Raw genomic sequence first — 16,809 nt, 5'->3', positions numbered from 1 at the left:
GCGAGAAAAAGTAGGTATTATTGTATTTTATCAATAATTTGGAGGATATTATAGAAAATCGACTTTGTGAGTTGTTGAATAATTATTTAAATGTTTAAGGGCCCAGGGACACCTTTTCCCATTATTCGATCGGACTTAAGCTTTACACAGATTTTTTTATTATTTGCAACTATTTTGGGAGGTGCTCTAAAGAAAATTCAAAAGTCGAAAATAAGAGCCACCCTAATGTTCATCGTTGAAAATTAATATTTAAAGTATCGTCGTGCTTAAGCAGTAGCAGGCACCATTTTCAATGATGCCACAAATATATTTTACCCCAAAATTGCTAATTTGCTATATGAAAGAAAAAAGTTAATTGTTTCTGAAGTTGTCCGAAGCCTCTGTGTTTAAACCTTTTACAATTCCCTTCGCCCAAAAATTTGTCGTCCCCCAAAATTTGCCGCTCTAGGAGTGACATAGTGACATAGCCAATTCACGATTCAGATCGATAGCAAATTGTCCTAATATAGAAGAGTTATTGATGCTTAACAACGGTTTGTATAATTCCCCATAATTTCTTTATTCCCTCAGGACTCTTGGACCAACAAGAACACAGTGACGTCAGATTCGTCGGAGCAGATCTCCGTTGCCGATGGTACAGACGACTCCAAGTCACTAATCTCGCCGGAGAAGTTCTACTGGCGGCAGTCGTCCGATTCAAAGGAGAACATCGACATCCACCAGCTGCTAGCCATCACGATAGTTACCAGAATGTCCGACAACGGCAACAACCAACGAAGCTCCGTAATCTACCCGAAGAAGAAGCAACAGATCACCGGCTCGCAGCCCACCTCCCCGGTCGCTAAGCAGGACGACAACAAGATGCTGTTCGACAACCTGCTCACCAGCAAGAACGACGAGGACCTGCAGAACATGCTGAACGGGAATATATCCGAAGTGTCCACGGACACGAAGAGCTTCAAGGAGAAGCTGATCATGTTCGAGAAGCTCGGCAAATGAACTGCACGCGCCACGTGCGGAGCGCGAGATTCATGCATTCGACCGATCTTCTCGCTGGTCCGCGCGCTTCAGCCCCGTTGAGTTCGAACGGGGCTAAGAGGATGACAGGCGAAGTCACCGGAGAGGATCGATATTCCGTTTAAACACTGATCGAAACGTCACAATGCCTCTTTTCCCTGCGAGCTATTTTTTTATATACCTTTTGATTTGTAGACTGAAACAGGCTGGAGACGGGTACGTGCGAGCGACAGTGTTCGGCTGGTCGAGACTACACTGAGGGACAATAACGTAGGATTATTTCCTTGAAAAACAATTTTTTCACAACACTTCCATCAAAGGAACGCGATTAGAGAGTCGAGAAACAAGGAGGTCTTTACGTTCCGTTAGTCGGTACGTTCGCATTCGAGTATCAAACGCATCGCCGTGTAATTAATCGCGAGAGTCGCGTGTTATTTAACTTCTCCCGTCGCTGTCGTTCTCGGTCTCTGGCAACGACAGCCCGCCTACTTCGACGAGATTACCGGGACCATCCCCGGGATCCAGCGCGTTAGATGGTCGCGAGGCTCTTCTCGCGTAGGAGCGTAGCGTTACGTGGAACTTGTTGTACAGTAGCTTAGAAGCGGAAATCAATGTTTGTGTTTCGTTCCGCGGTGTAAATACGAAGGGGAAGAGGAAAGCCTCCCCTCCCGGCTGCAGAGTTAGCACGATCGCGAGCGAGAAGGTGCGCAGGGTAAAGAGATGGAAACGAAGACAGGGTACGCCGTGAACGAGAGCGTCGTTCGGAAACGTTCATATCTAGGGGCGTTAGGGTAGTCTTTGGAAAATGCTGCCTTTCCATTACCACTATTCACTAATTTCTTACTTATCCCTTGACCGGCAACGTCATTCGAGGAACTCTGTACCGTTCGATGGTCGAGATCCACCTTTCAGAGTCCAAAGAGGGCGCGCAAACACTTTCAGTTTCCTTTTCGTTTTCACGTCAATCCTTATCCGTGGTTGAGAGCATCGAAGGCTTCTGGGTGCGCGAGCTCTGTCCTCTTGCGTAATTCTCAAGTCCGTGAGAGTGGAGTGTACAGGAAGCAGATAGGGAACACGGCTCGAGCCCGCAAGCCCTCGATGCTCGCAAGCTGTTAGAACCGAAAGAGGGCCGGCGAAAGCTGTGCTTGTTTCTGATTTTCTCCGCGAATGTCTGAAGTGACAGATTCCACGTTGATGCCAACGTTCGTGGGAGAGAAGAGGGAATGATCTCTTCGTGGGGGTGAAGAAAGAAGAGCGTATCATCTCTGTGACGCGGTGGCCGCGTGGCAGGCAGGATACTTCTTTTCAGTCATTTAAGTGGCTTAACGAAGTGCCGAGGAATCGACCGGATGTACATACACGTTGGATAAGTCGCGTCGGAAACGTGTTTATCTCCACCTCCCCGCCCCTTCCTTTGTTTCTTTCTTTTTTAGTTGTCTAGTTGGTCGTAAACGTGTCAGACTCCAAAAGATATCGCGCCGTAGGTCGTTAGATTAACGAGACGAATAGAGAATCGAATTAATCATCGCTATAACGTGTAAGTAACTCGCATAATTGAAGAAAATATAAATATATATATATATATATATATAAATATATATACACATGGTACAGAGAAAGTGAGAGAGAGAGAGAAAGAGAGAGAGAGAGGGAGAGAGAGGATCACCCCCGTTTATCGATGTAAATAAAGCTGCCATCGGTGAATTACAGTTCGACAACAGAATTTTCTTTCTCTTTATTGAACCCGCATTCGGACGCGCCGGGCACACATACCGGCGCATCTTTAAAAAATTACAAAATACCTCGCATATATTGATGGTCGATACAATTTTAAATACACACAACTTCTCTACGTTTACGCACGCGATTGGGAATTCGAAAGAGAAATGCTTCGCTCCCGACACGATTCGTGTCGGTTCTTACCGCGATCTCGGATGATCGTGTAAGTAGATTAATCGTGCTACCGTGTTTGAATCGCTTCGTAAGAAAATTTGTCCGGTAGAAAGAAGAGGAATGTATGCGACAGTGACACAATTGTTGGCAATGACCGCGCGTAACAACGATTATCATTTACGTACGCGTCACGTATATCGTAGAATTGCCTTCCGACGAATTTCTTCCAGCGCCTAGGCGAACGTGAGTGTGACCGCTTAATTTTTCGTGATATCGACGACAAATTCCGTTCCTCCTGGCTCGTCAAAGGAATTTCTGTGTGCAAGGACGAATAACCGATCACGCATACAACGTTCGATGCTGCCTCACGCAAAACAGATCTGTTTACGTAACGCGCCTCAGGAATGATTAGGCACTCGCGAACGCTTATCAGCTGTGCTTATCTTTCAACGGTAAAAAGAAAAAAACGTTGTGCTGATTAAATCCGTCATACCTTTTCGTGCTAACCGTTAACGAGCTGAACGTTCGTAAGACCTTGCGATTTTAATCTTAAGAATTAAATAGAACTCTGTGTTGTTCGTTGCATTACTGACCCAACGGAGTACAGCGGCTCGCGAGAACATTCCGACGCTTGTGAATAAAAATTATAATGAACATGATACACGCGGTATGAGTACCTGAAACGGTACACTTAACGCCCAATAGGAAATGTAGGGTTTTCGACAAATATCGAACACGTTCGAATCTCGGGAAAAAGTAACCTGGAGGAAATCTTTGATCCCGTTCTTTAGCTTCTGTATCCTCAAAAAGTAGTGGAGATACTTGGGTGTACCATTTCAGACGCCCTGTACATCACAAGCGTTAGAATGCTGCCGCGAATCACCGTAAAGACGAGAAGAACGGTAGAAACAGGCTCGATACCGGGTGAAATCGACGCAGCCGGTATTTATCCTTGCAACGTTTACGTTTTGAGGCGACACGGTCGTGCGCCTCGTATTCACGCGCTACAAGATTTACAATTCGTCGTGCGTGTCAGCGGACTCCACGCTAGGATTACATAGAGCCGGCGTGGAGAATTCCATGGCGTACTCGCATCGGCTAGGTTCCGTCACTGAAATCAATTTATTTTCCCTGCCGCAGCTTAAATTGACGATAGTTGAGCGCGCAGGGCCGTTCCAACAGGTGAGGCCTCTGTCGTACTTCATCTTCGAATACTTCTGGCCCTCTGGGCCGCTCCAATCGTTCCAGTGGCCCAGAGTAATATCGCTGCCGCCTGACTTCGATTTCTGTGAAGCTTTCCCGAACATGCACAACGTGTAGACATACTCCAAGTCGGTGTAGTCGAAGCATTCCCCATCCAGAGCCGTGAATTCCTGTTCTGCTCCGTAATCGCGGTCCAGTTTCTCTTCGAGCTTCCTAATTTCTAACTGTAGCTCGTTTGCTTGTCTCTCTGCCGCCTGGAAATTCTCTCTGGCACTTGTTGCTTCATCGACGAGTGCCTGGGTTTCCTCGTCGTACTGAACCGATGGTTCTTCAGCTTTTTCTTGCTCATCAGCTGCACCATCTTCCCCTTCGTTGCCATCCTCTTCTTCCTTATCGTGTTCTAACGGCTCTTCAACCGTGTCGTGCACCTCTTCGTCCTCCTCCTTCTGCTCAGATGGCTTGAACATACCTGAAACATCATTTCCATGATAAGAAATCATACTTTACGGTGGATACAAATCTGTACATTTTGGAATTTCAAACCAACCTTGTTCTAACATTAAGAAAGGCTTGATATTCGCCCAACTCGCATCCAAGAATTCTTGAAGATTAATCTCGTCCTTATTATTCAGGAAATACAATGCTTCCTCTTCGGTCACAGCTCCATCCCTGTCCTTGTCGAACGTTACTCTAGTCTGCAGTTCCACGATCGTTATTGTGCCACTGCTATCAGAATCCAGCAGCTTAAAGTAGTCCTCGGCCTCCGATTCGTGCATCTCCTCCTCCTCGGCTCCTTCCTCCGTCGCAGGCTGTTCGCTCTCAGCTGGTTTGTACTTCTCCAGAGCTAAGGTCTCTCGCTCCTCCGCCTGGCTCTTTACCACCTCCTTCTCCTTCTTTACGAGCGCGGCTTCCTCGTAATCTGCACGGAACTTCACCAGACGAGTCTGGTAATCGTTCTTCAGTTGCTTACCTTTGGCAATCATCTCTACCCGTATCTTGTTGCCCTCTTTGACCAGCTCCTCGGCCTTCTGCTGTTCCAGCCTCGCTTCCCTGCCGAGTTCGCTGCAATTGTTCGGGCACTGCTTACCTGAGCTGTACTCGTCGCTGGCGTCGCAGCAGTCGCAGACCCCGTCGTTCACCCAGGTGGAGGGTATGTAGCGGGCCTTGTAGCCGGGGTTCTCACAGTAGAAGGAGCCGTTCGTGCAGGCAGGCGTGCCTGGCTCGTCGCTGCCGTCCGCACAATCGCAGTAGTCATCGTTGACCCGCGAAAACGGTATCAACAGGCTGCCGTCCAGGCACTGGAAGTCGCGGTCCGGCGAGTACAGCGAACTTTTCGCGACAGGTATGCCGCGGATTTGCAGCACCTTGGAGCCGGCTACGTGGCCCAATAGGATCGACAGGCTGACCGATAAAGCAAGCACCAGGCATACTCCGTGATCGTTCATCGTCGGTCCTCTGGATGCTCTATCTACTGTGCGAGAACGTTTTCACTCGCGCCGAACCTGTCCGACGCTTTCCGGTAAAAAGCAACGATTTTTGAGGTTCGAAGCGGTAGACACGAGCACAGGACACGCACACTCGTGCACGCCTACTACATCGCCACGATGCGCGTCTCGTGGCCGAGCAAGGTAGACGAACCACAACGGTGTCAAGAAAGAATAGAGACCTGTGGCGCTACCACTTATCCGCGAGTAGGGATCTGTAGTGATCCACTCGAGGCCGTTCATTCGGTTGCTTGGTCTCGCGACTCTTTCATTAAAAAACGATCAATAAAAAGGTTTTTATTTATTATGCATCACTCGAGGAACTGTTGCGTGTATTACCATAAAGGCTGTCGCACATTTTAGCGAAGCGAAATTAATAATAATTAATTAATTGTCGCTGCGCTTCGGTCATCAATTGTTTATAAACTTTTCTCTCCGTATCGCCTATTCAGCTATAAGAATACCTGGAGAGAGAACAGCAGTGGGAAGAAGTAGAGGTAACAGCGGTCCGAGAGAAATAGAAGATAACGGGTGAACCTATCCTTCTTCCTCTTATCCCTCTCTATCTGTACTATCTGTGTCATGTATGTATTTTGTGTTCGCAGTAACTTCACTCACATGCACTATGCATGCATAGCCTATTGAAAGACGGAGATAGGTTCACCCGTTACTTCCCTCTTTCTCGGACCGGCCGCCATTGCTCTGTTCTCTCTCCAGGTATTCTTATAACTCAATGCTATTGCCGCGCTTTACTTTGTCGCGCTTCGCCAAAATGCGGGACGGCCTTTATTTTCCAACATTTGATGCATGGAAGCTTGGAATAGTCGCGCGTACGATGAACATCTATAGACATTGCGTGAAAATGGTGAAGAGGAAGTAGTGGGAGGTATGCAATTGGTGCAGGTAATGCGCCGCAGGTGTTACAGAATTGGAACTACTTATCTCTCGATAAATGATAATCGGGCAGAATTACATGGAAGGCTCAATTGATAAGACTTCGCGATTGATTAGTACAAATGTCCCAAAGTATTAAGAATGAATGAATTTCTGTATTATATCGTGTACTTTGAAGCAGTCTATATAAACCCGATGCACTATTACTACTATTTAGCACTGCTAGAGTGTGGGTGAATGGGTATGTATGCGCGGCGCGTACTTTCAAGGTTAAACGCGTTTCCAACGAGCAGCGGCGGCGCGACGTCGCAAATCCAAACGGCAGCGCGAATGGTTTTCTCGAATTTTCAAAATTGATCGCGCACCCGTGGACCGTGGTAGCGTCAACCTGTTCGCTGAGTGGGCGGGCAGTAGGCACGTCGCTGCGTAAATAAGGCAACGGGTACACCCCTCGTCTCGCTGACATGTGACCGGTTGAAATTTCACGGCGACTTCCGTGCGCAACAGTAATAATTCCCTGCTCGTCCTTTTACTCGGCCGCAGTTTCGAGGCTCTCCGCTCTAGGTTATGTTGTGTTTATATCGCCGCCCGTGCGTAGAGATTCTCAGTCGCTTTCGATACGCCGCGCGCTCGACTTCGTAGGGGAGGCTCCGCTACCGCTCATCGTGCTGCGAAATATGAGAGAGCGTGCAAGCGGTTCGTGCGTCGTAGAGCAATTAGAATACCGTTTCGCGATACTCTGCGGTTACGCTCCGTCGCGCTAATTCGATATACGGGCCAAGGTTTGCACTTTTTAAGTAATCGCATCCCAACATAGACGCGTACACCTATAGACGGATCTATACATATGCATGCCGTATAGATGCAATCAAGCATCTGTCTGTCTGTGTTTACTCGCTTTCGATATTTCGTAATTCCGAGAATCGAAATGCTTTATTCTTCGCGCATCGAATCTCCAATTTCATTTACGCGTATAATTAGCTGTGTTAGCTGATGTGATCGAATGCTCTTTTTTATATTGACACAGTGGTCCTACAAAACCTTGTCCTATTTTTGTACACCAGCATATATTTGCATGTAATCGCTCGTGCATTATATTACTCTCGCATTCAGTTATGCGTTGTATCTTGTCGCTTTAGCGATTTGGATATTGCGAATTGTAGACGTCGCGTTGCCTTACAGGTGCAGCAAGCCAGGGTGATGAGCGTAGGACTATCTGCGTACGACGGTTTGGAGAAAGAGTCGACTTCTAGTAATGCTCTGGACAGTGGAGGGGGTGCTACAAAGAAATTGGCTAGAGGTATATCTAGAGCCACCGAAAATGCGGCCATCGTGTCTTATGCTCGTTCTCAGTTAGCTACTATAGAGTCTCTGGATACTCCGGAGTTCACCTTCTCGCTTCCTGATCTAACAGTCTACCCAGGTACTTTATCTGTGCTAGCACGCAATGGTTACGAGTACTTCCCACAATTTGTTGTTTTAAGTAAATGTAAAATTGTACTTAGATTCCTTTCGTCAGTTTCTGGAGAAAGATCTAATCGAGCGGGGATGCTTGACTTCCCTGGAAGCCGCTGGTCGTTTAAACTGGTGGTGCGGGGGTAAGGATGGAAGTAACAGAGTTCTGTGGCCGTTAGCAACATCCGGAGATGGCAATTGCCTCCTGCACGCGGCTTCTCTCGGCATGTGGGGCTTTCACGATAGGCTTCTCACGTTGAGAGAAGCGTTGCATAACACCTTAGCCAAGGGGGAGTACAGACATGCTCTGTTTAGACGATGGAAATGGAGGCAAATGGGTTTAAACGCTGACGCAGGGTTGTCTTATACGGAAGCGGAATGGTTGACGGAGTGGCAAACTATAGTGGACATGGCTTCCCCTATTTTCAGGAATCAAACTGCTACTTCTTATCAGAGCCTCGAAGAAGTATGTAAAACTTCTGTATCCACTTTCGTACTGTATTAGTTTCGTGAAATTAGTACAGTGATAAAACTTGTTGCAGGTACACGTTTTAGCTTTGGCTCACGCTTTAAAGAGACCCATAATAGTTATAGCAGAAACTATGTTAAAAGACGCGGAAGGCGTAGCTATAGCGCCGATCCCATTTGGCGGAGTTTACCTACCATTAGAAGTATCACCGTCTCGTTGTCACAGAACTCCGCTGCTTCTAGCATATCATTCGGCCCACTTCTCTCCTCTCGTTACTGTCGATGGAATGAGCGATTTTGGAGAGGGTTGCAGCGAAGGTGTCAGTATACCTCTAGTAGATCCAGACACGGGTCAATTACTACCGGTTCTGTTCGCGGTAGATCCCGGTCCCGATTGGGATTGGCAAGAAGGCTCTCGAGACTTGTTGCCTTGTCAACAAGACACGGTAACCACTCCTCCGCAATCTAAAACCCTGTTGTAATCACAAACTTGACTATAATTACACGACGCTTATGTCTAGATGGAGATTTTATCCCGCGAGTATTTGGACTGTGAATACCAGAATTTCACACCGGAAGATATCGATCGACTATCCGACACGGACGGTTCCCTGTCCAAGACAGCGAAACAATTGCTGGGCGTTGCAAAGCAATTCGGATCGATCGGGAAATCTGTGAGCAAAAGACTGTGGTCCATGGCGAAGAGACCAAAGAGCCCGCCTCCCACGGCGGGCGGACTTTCCACGGAAGGTTTACTGTGCGTGACGATCAGAAGTAGACGCCACCAGTACGTGGATCAGATGCTTCAAAATTACCTTCAATGTGCACACGCAAGGTATCGCGTTAACTGTTTTCTTGTCAAATCGGTTTATCTTATTTCGGTTATAGATGGTAACACTTGATGGGGATTTTAACACTTTATAGGTATCTGCAGGATCACAAAGTTGATGACACCGGTAGCGAAATGAATTACGGCGCTGGCAAATCCAAATTTTATGCTGCCAGCGATCAAGGAAGTCACGCGAGTGTTAGCAAACTGTTGCCCACCAATCCAAATAAAGATCGTACACTTTATCTTTCGAGGTACTTCTCAAGCATGCGGTATAACGTACTTTTATTATTTATCGGCGATACAATGTTCCTAGTAATCGTTTCGTAGGTCTACTTTTTACAACGACCAAGCGTCATCTGATAGAGCGGGGCCAGGACGGTGGAACAGTCGTAACAGTTTAGGGGTACGTGATTCTACATAACCGTTGCAAGTCGCAGAGTTGAATAATTTGACGATTCTTTTTAGGCTATCGTTAAAGAATGTCGCAACGAGCAATGTCAATTCTTCGGTTCGGCGGAAAACGACTATTACTGTTCCCAGTGTTGGGCGAATCGGCGCTATCGCTGAGGGAACAACCTCAACGGCATACGACAATAATAACATTAATATCGTTCGAATCGAATCATCTATAATCGGATTTAGACTTAACGCTAGCCATTTTTAAGCGAAGCTTAATTAAGAAACATAATTGACCCGCCAGACTTACTTCTTCCTCTAGCTAGATCGGTTCATCTCGCATCATTTCTATTTTGTTATTTATCGGCATTACTACTGGTACTCTTTCGAAACCATATCAAAACGTACAGGGTTCAACTCTCTCTTCGACACGTATTTATACACACTCGCACACTAAATGCCTTTCGCGCGTAGCTTGTAAATCGGCGCCGTTTCAGGGAAAAAGAAATTTGTATTTTCAGGTAACGGTGAACCTTATATTTTTACGAGGGACAAATAACTCGTATACTCTTTTGCACGTGCCTTCTGTCGCGCATTACTTATACGAAAATCGAAAACGAGAGAAAAAGAATACGACGATAATACTCGATCTTCGATGCTGCGGTAAGAAATAAATTTCCAGCCGCAACTACCTCTGCCGCTTTTTAATATAATGCTTTGTACGAATTGAATCGCGCCGCGCTTGCTCGCTGACTTGCGAAGCGAGACGGCTCTTTAGAAAGGCGCGATTTCCAACTGTTGAAGTGATATCGGATCGTTCATTGTACTTAATCCCGTCGCCTGCTGGCAATTATCGTTCATGTAAATCTGTGTGAAAAATAAAACGTATTTTTGTATCTTAGGCGTTTTGCGAGCACTCCCTGCGATGCCATGTAAAATGGAAACCAGAAGCTTTCGCGCTCAGGTTTCTCCATTCAGGGACAGATATTTTCTTACGTGTCCCGTAACGAGGTCATTTACCTTGCGTTAAATGCTAATGTCATAACTTCGTTTCGTTCGTCGCAATAGTGATCCTCTAGGGAGTGATCGGTATAACCGCAGCCATTTTGGAGCAAAACCGGAAATGATATAACCTAAACGTTTATCTATCCCTTTCTATCAATATTTCTGTCTCTTTCTATCAGTATTTCTATGTGTTTCTTTTTTTACAGTTTCTTTCTCTGTCTACTTCCGCTTCTGCTCCAAATCGCGGCAACCAATCAGCGACGATACACGTTCTTCCGATCACTCTCTAGAGCAGGCTTGGGAATTAAGTGATCTTTTCGGCCGAGTTTCAGAGGCGACGCCTCCTTTCTCCCGCCGCGCGTCTTGGCCCCCGCGGTGGCCGAGAAGCCTCGAGCGCCTCAGGCCCGTGCCGTATGAACCGCGCGTGGCCCATTGGGGCGACACCCGTATCAATGCGCTTTTCCGCTCTATTTTTTATCACGCGGCACAGTGGAGTAGGCCTACAGGGGATACCACTGACAAAAAAAAACGCATCGATAATAGTACCCCATGGGTGATGTGGAAACCTATTGATACAGTCACTGTCTGGAAACATCTGCGCCACTTCTGGCTCTTTGATTTGTTCTCCGGAGACGTTACTTTGTGCCACCTCTTTCCACTTCATGTTCTCCTGATATATTGGCCAAAATCTGGCAAAAATTTTCAGAATGCACAAAATCAGGCTTCGTAACAGGATAACATGATGTCGAAAGAGGTGGCACTAAGTAACGTCTTCGGAGAGAGAATCGAGGATGCCTTCGAAGCTGAAATTCAGAATACCTCCTTTCGCTTCATGTTCTCCTGATACCTGGGCCAAAATCTGGCAAAAATTTTCAGAATGCACAAAATTGGGCTTTGTAACAGGATAACATGATGTCGAAAGAGGTGGCACTAAGTAACGTCTTCGGAGAGAGAATCGAGGATGCCTTCGAAGCTGAAATTCAGAATACCTCCTTTCGCTTCATGTTCTCCTGATACCTGGGCCAAAATCTGGCAAAAATTTTCAGAATGCACAAAATCAGGCTTCGTAACAGGATAACATGATGTCGAAAGAGGTGGCACTAAGTAACGTCTTCGGAGAGAGAATCGAGGATGCCTTCGAAGCTGAAATTCAGAATACCTCCTTTCGCTTCATGTTCTCCTGATACCTGGGCCAAAATCTGGCAAAAATTTTCAGAATGCACAAAATTGGGCTTCGTAACAGGATAACATGATGTCGAAAGAGGTGGCACTAAGTAACGTCTTCGGAGAGAGAATCGAGGATGCCTTCGAAGCTGAAATTCAGAATACCTCCTTTCGCTTCATGTTCTCCTGATACCTGGGCCAAAATCTGGCAAAAATTTTCAGAATGCACAAAATTGGGCTTTGTAACAGGATAACATGATGTCGAAAGAGGTGGCACTAAGTAACGTCTTCGGAGAGAGAATCGAGGATGCCTTCGAAGCTGAAATTCAGAATACCTCCTTTAGCTTCATGTTCTCCTGATATATTGGCCAAAATCTGGCAAAAATTTTCAGAATGCACAAAATTGGGCTTCGTAACAGGATAACATGATGTCGAAAGAGGTGGCACTAAGTAACGTCTTCGGAGAGAGAATCGAGGATGCCTTCGAAGCTGAAATTCAGAATACCTCCTTTCGCTTCATGTTCTCCTGATACCTGGGCCAAAATCTGGCAAAAATTTTCAGAATGCACAAAATTGGGCTTCGTAACAGGATAACATGATGTCGAAAGAGGTGGCACTAAGTAACGTCTTCGGAGAGAGAATCGAGGATGCCTTCGCAGCTGAAATTCAGAATACCTTCTTTCGCTTCATGTTCTCCTGATATATTGGCCAAAATCTGGCAAAAATTTTCAGAATGCACAAAATCAGGCTTCGTAACAGGATAACATGATGTCGAAAGAGGTGGCACTAAGTAACGTCTTCGGAGAGAGAATCGAGGATGCCTTCGAAGCTGAAATTCAGAATACCTCCTTTCGCTTCATGTTCTCCTGATACCTGGGCCAAAATCTGGCAAAAATTTTCAGAATGCACAAAATTGGGCTTTGTAACAGGATAACATGATGTCGAAAGAGGTGGCACTAAGTAACGTCTTCGGAGAGAGAATCGAGGATGCCTTCGAAGCTGAAATTCAGAATACCTCCTTTCGCTTCATGTTCTCCTGATATATTGGCCAAAATCTGGCAAAAATTTTCAGAATGCACAAAATCAGGCTTCGTAACAGGATAACATGATGTCGAAAGAGGTGGCACTAAGTAACGTCTTCGGAGAGAGAATCGAGGATGCCTTCGAAGCTGAAATTCAGAATACCTCCTTTCGCTTCATGTTCTCCTGATATATTGGCCAAAATCTGGCAAAAATTTTCAGAATGCACAAAATTGGGCTTCGTAACAGGATAACATGATGTCGAAAGAGGTGGCACTAAGTAACGTCTTCGGAGAGAGAATCGAGGATGCCTTCGAAGCTGAAATTCAGAATACCTCCTTTCGCTTCATGTTCTCCTGATACCTGGGCCAAAATCTGGCAAAAATTTTCAGAATGCACAAAATTGGGCTTCGTAACAGGATAACATGATGTCGAAAGAGGTGGCACTAAGTAACGTCTTCGGAGAGAGAATCGAGGATGCCTTCGAAGCTGAAATTCAGAATACCTCCTTTCGCTTCATGTTCTCCTGATACCTGGGCCAAAATCTGGCAAAAATTTTCAGAATGCACAAAATTGGGCTTTGTAACAGGATAACATGATGTCGAAAGAGGTGGCACTAAGTAACGTCTTCGGAGAGAGAATCGAGGATGCCTTCGAAGCTGAAATTCAGAATACCTCCTTTAGCTTCATGTTCTCCTGATATATTGGCCAAAATCTGGCAAAAATTTTCAGAATGCACAAAATTGGGCTTCGTAACAGGATAACATGATGTCGAAAGAGGTGGCACTAAGTAACGTCTTCGGAGAGAGAATCGAGGATGCCTTCGAAGCTGAAATTCAGAATACCTCCTTTCGCTTCATGTTCTCCTGATACCTGGGCCAAAATCTGGCAAAAATTTTCAGAATGCACAAAATTGGGCTTCGTAACAGGATAACATGATGTCGAAAGAGGTGGCACTAAGTAACGTCTTCGGAGAGAGAATCGAGGATGCCTTCACAGCTGAAATTCAGAATACCTTCTTTCGCTTCATGTTCTCCTGATATATTGGCCAAAATCTGGCAAAAATTTTCAGAATGCACAAAATCAGGCTTCGTAACAGGATAACATGATGTCGAAAGAGGTGGCACTAAGTAACGTCTTCGGAGAGAGAATCGAGGATGCCTTCGAAGCTGAAATTCAGAATACCTCCTTTCGCTTCATGTTCTCCTGATACCTGGGCCAAAATCTGGCAAAAATTTTCAGAATGCACAAAATTGGGCTATGTACTAGGAGAACGTGATGTCGAAAGAGGTGGCACAAAGTAACTTCTTCGGAGAGAGAATCGAGGATGCCTTCGAAGCTGAAATTCAGAATACCTCTCTTCGCTTCATGTTCTCCTGATACCTGGGCCAAAATCTGGCAAAAATTTTCAGAATGCACAAAATCAGGCTTCGTAACAGGATAACATGATGTCGAAAGAGGTGGCACTAAGTAACGTCTTCGGAGAGAGAATCGAGGATGCCTTCGAAGCTGAAATTCAGAATACCTCCTTTCGCTTCATGTTCTCCTGATACCTGGGCCAAAATCTGGCAAAAATTTTCAGAATGCACAAAATTGGGCTTTGTAACAGGATAACATGATGTCGAAAGAGGTGGCACTAAGTAACGTCTTCGGAGAGAGAATCGAGGATGCCTTCGAAGCTGAAATTCAGAATACCTCCTTTCGCTTCATGTTCTCCTGATATATTGGCCAAAATCTGGCAAAAATTTTCAGAATGCACAAAATCAGGCTTCGTAACAGGATAACATGATGTCGAAAGAGGTGGCACTAAGTAACGTCTTCGGAGAGAGAATCGAGGATGCCTTCGAAGCTGAAATTCAGAATACCTCCTTTCGCTTCATGTTCTCCTGATATATTGGCCAAAATCTGGCAAAAATTTTCAGAATGCACAAAATTGGGCTATGTACTAGGAGAACATGATGTCGAAAGAGGTGGCACTAAGTAACGTCTTCGGAGAGAGAATCGAGGATGCCTTCGAAGCTGAAATTCAGAATACCTCTTTTCGCTTCATGTTCTCCTGATACCTGGGCCAAAATCTGGCAAAAATTTTCAGAATGCACAAAATTGGGCTTCGTAACAGGATAACATGATGTCGGAAGAGGTGGCACTAAGTAACGTCTTCGGAGAGAGAATCGAGGATGCCTTCGCAGCTGAAATTCAGAATACCTCCTTTCGCTTCATGTTCTCCTGATATATTGGCCAAAATCTGGCAAAAATTTTCAGAATGCACAAAATCAGGCTTCGTAACAGGATAACATGATGTCGAAAGAGGTGGCACTAAGTAACGTCTTCGGAGAGAGAATCGAGGATACCTTCGAAGCTGAAATTCAGAATACCTCCTTTCGCTTCATGTTCTCCTGATACCTGGGCCAAAATCTGGCAAAAATTTTCAGATATCTCTAAAATCAGACTTCGTAACAGGATAACATGACGTGGAAAGAGGTAGCGCAAAGTAATGTCTCTGAAGAGAAGTAGAAGCCTTGAACGAAAGTCGATAGAGTTTGAGAGTAAGGAATGGCATATTTAAAGTAGTGCTTTAATGCGAAGAGTTTTAAAACCACTCTGCGTGGAAGGATCTTTTTAGGTGTTCTTTTTAGCATGTCTTTTATATGTGATTTGGAATAGGAAGGAGTAAGTAGTGCTCGTTAAATAAAAAAACTCTTTTACCACTTAGCTCCAATTTATTCAAATAAGTGAAATGCAGTACAATGAAATGTTACAAGTGTAACTGGGTAATTCGGCTGAAGCAGTATCTTGTGCAAATTTCATATCAATGGACACAGTCGAAAATGCAGCCGGTTTAACGTCTTTTATGTAAAAATTCCTTACCTGTAAAGCAGAAATATACACGATTAATAATCGCTCTAGTTACAGTATGTGAAATTAGTTACATCGCATCGGCACACTCTAAACTCTAAACATGTCACACATATACAAGCACGCACACACGCACAGCATTTCAACAGATTTCAGAGTAGGTAGTTGCTGAATTGGCCGCTTCTCGTGTCGCACCCAACGTTACCAACTTATTAAAATAAGATTACAGTGCTACGAGTAGTAGGAATTAATATTAAATCTTACCGGAAACATATAAAATCTAAAACGACTAATTTCAATCAACATGTTGCACAATAAAATTATTCCCTTTACTAATATATTTTCATGCGTGACAAAATGTTGTAACGTTTCTCCCATTTTCAATAATAGACAAGTCATGTTACTAAAAATATTTTTCTTCTTACAGGTTTTAACTTCGGAATATTTCGACGGAATGATGGAAACCTTGATAGTAATCACAAGAAAATAGTGACTTTATATACCTTATACTTTATTGTAACACTGTAAAGGCCTTTTATGCAAATATATAGAAAGAAACTTGAAACAAACTGTATTATTATTCAGAAATACCTTTTACATATTCCTATCCAAATTTCAAATATCTATGGTATTTCCTTAAGAATACCATAGATTTCCTTTGTTAATAAGTCGATATTGAAGAAAATTTTGCAACTAGTGCCCATTTAATAGTATTCAGAAATTACAAGCTTCGAGTCTTTCAAAAGCATCACATTAACCGAGAACTGTTTAAAGGCCCATGAAAGGCGTAGCTCTTGTTTGCTACTTTAAGGCGATGCCTTTGAAGCTGAAATTCAGAATACCTCCTTTCGCTTCATGTTCTCCTGATACCTGGGCCAAAATCTGGCAAAAATTTTCAGAATGCACAAAATTGGGCTATGTACTAGAATAACATGATGTCGAAAGAGGTGGCACTAAGTAACGTCTTCGGAGAGAGAATCGAGGATGCCTTCGAAGCTGAAATTCAGAATACCTCCTTTCGCTTCATGTTCTCCTGATACCTGGGCCAAAATCTGGCAAAAATTTTCAGAATGCACAAAATTGGGCTTTGTAACAGGATAACATGATGTCGAAAGAGGTGGC

General features: G+C 44.8%; 3 protein-coding genes across 3 annotated transcripts in view; 2 read left to right on the top strand and 1 right to left on the bottom strand.

The window, feature by feature from the left end:
- The window catches only part of LOC143373084 (uncharacterized), a 74,607-nt gene extending 71,582 nt beyond the window's left edge, over window positions 1–3,025 (top strand). Inside the window, exon 14 of the mRNA XM_076819965.1 lies at window positions 571–3,025. Within this exon, the coding sequence (XP_076676080.1) occupies window positions 571–999 (429 nt within the window). The 3' untranslated portion in view covers window positions 1,000–3,025. The remainder of the gene's footprint in view (window positions 1–570) is intronic.
- Gcs2beta (glucosidase 2 subunit beta) lies at window positions 2,722–5,749 on the bottom strand. The gene is made up of 2 exons (XM_076819986.1): window positions 4,661–5,749; window positions 2,722–4,582 (listed from the first exon to the last, which is right to left on the bottom strand). Exons 1-2 carry the CDS (start codon window positions 5,556–5,558, stop codon window positions 3,924–3,926), a joined length of 1,557 nt encoding a protein of 518 aa, XP_076676101.1. The 5' UTR covers window positions 5,559–5,749; the 3' UTR covers window positions 2,722–3,923.
- Window positions 5,750–7,132: 1,383 nt separating this feature from the next.
- Window positions 7,133–10,538, top strand: LOC143373092 (OTU domain-containing protein 7B). Its single transcript, XM_076819985.1, has 8 exons — window positions 7,133–7,273; window positions 7,674–7,914; window positions 7,997–8,412; window positions 8,489–8,860; window positions 8,936–9,249; window positions 9,339–9,497; window positions 9,574–9,649; window positions 9,712–10,538. Exons 2-8 carry the CDS (start codon window positions 7,692–7,694, stop codon window positions 9,811–9,813), a joined length of 1,662 nt encoding a protein of 553 aa, XP_076676100.1. The 5' UTR covers window positions 7,133–7,273; window positions 7,674–7,691; the 3' UTR covers window positions 9,814–10,538.
- The last annotated feature ends 6,271 nt before the right edge of the window (window positions 10,539–16,809 follow it).

Source organism: Andrena cerasifolii, chromosome 9, assembly GCF_050908995.1.
Source record: "Andrena cerasifolii isolate SP2316 chromosome 9, iyAndCera1_principal, whole genome shotgun sequence".
NCBI classification, from domain to species: Eukaryota; Metazoa; Arthropoda; class Insecta; order Hymenoptera; family Andrenidae; genus Andrena; species Andrena cerasifolii.
The sequence above is the reverse complement of the archived record's forward strand: the minus strand, read 5'-3'. Positions and strand labels throughout refer to the sequence as shown.

What these genes read in the sequence shown, in the direction of transcription:
- Gcs2beta (XM_076819986.1), bottom strand. Translation starts at nt 5,558, where the DNA reads ATGAACGATCACGGAGTATGCCTGGTGCTTGCTTTATCGGTCAGCCTG. An exon ending in TTTCTTAATGTTAGAACAAG is followed by an intron (nt 4,583 to 4,660) that starts GTTGGTTTGAAA and finishes ATGATGTTTCAG; the next exon opens with GTATGTTCAAGCCATCTGAG.
- LOC143373092 (XM_076819985.1), top strand. Translation starts at nt 7,692, where the DNA reads ATGAGCGTAGGACTATCTGCGTACGACGGTTTGGAGAAAGAGTCGACT. An exon ending in CTTATCAGAGCCTCGAAGAA is followed by an intron (nt 8,413 to 8,488) that starts GTATGTAAAACT and finishes AACTTGTTGCAG; the next exon opens with GTACACGTTTTAGCTTTGGC. An exon ending in TGCCTTGTCAACAAGACACG is followed by an intron (nt 8,861 to 8,935) that starts GTAACCACTCCT and finishes GCTTATGTCTAG; the next exon opens with ATGGAGATTTTATCCCGCGA.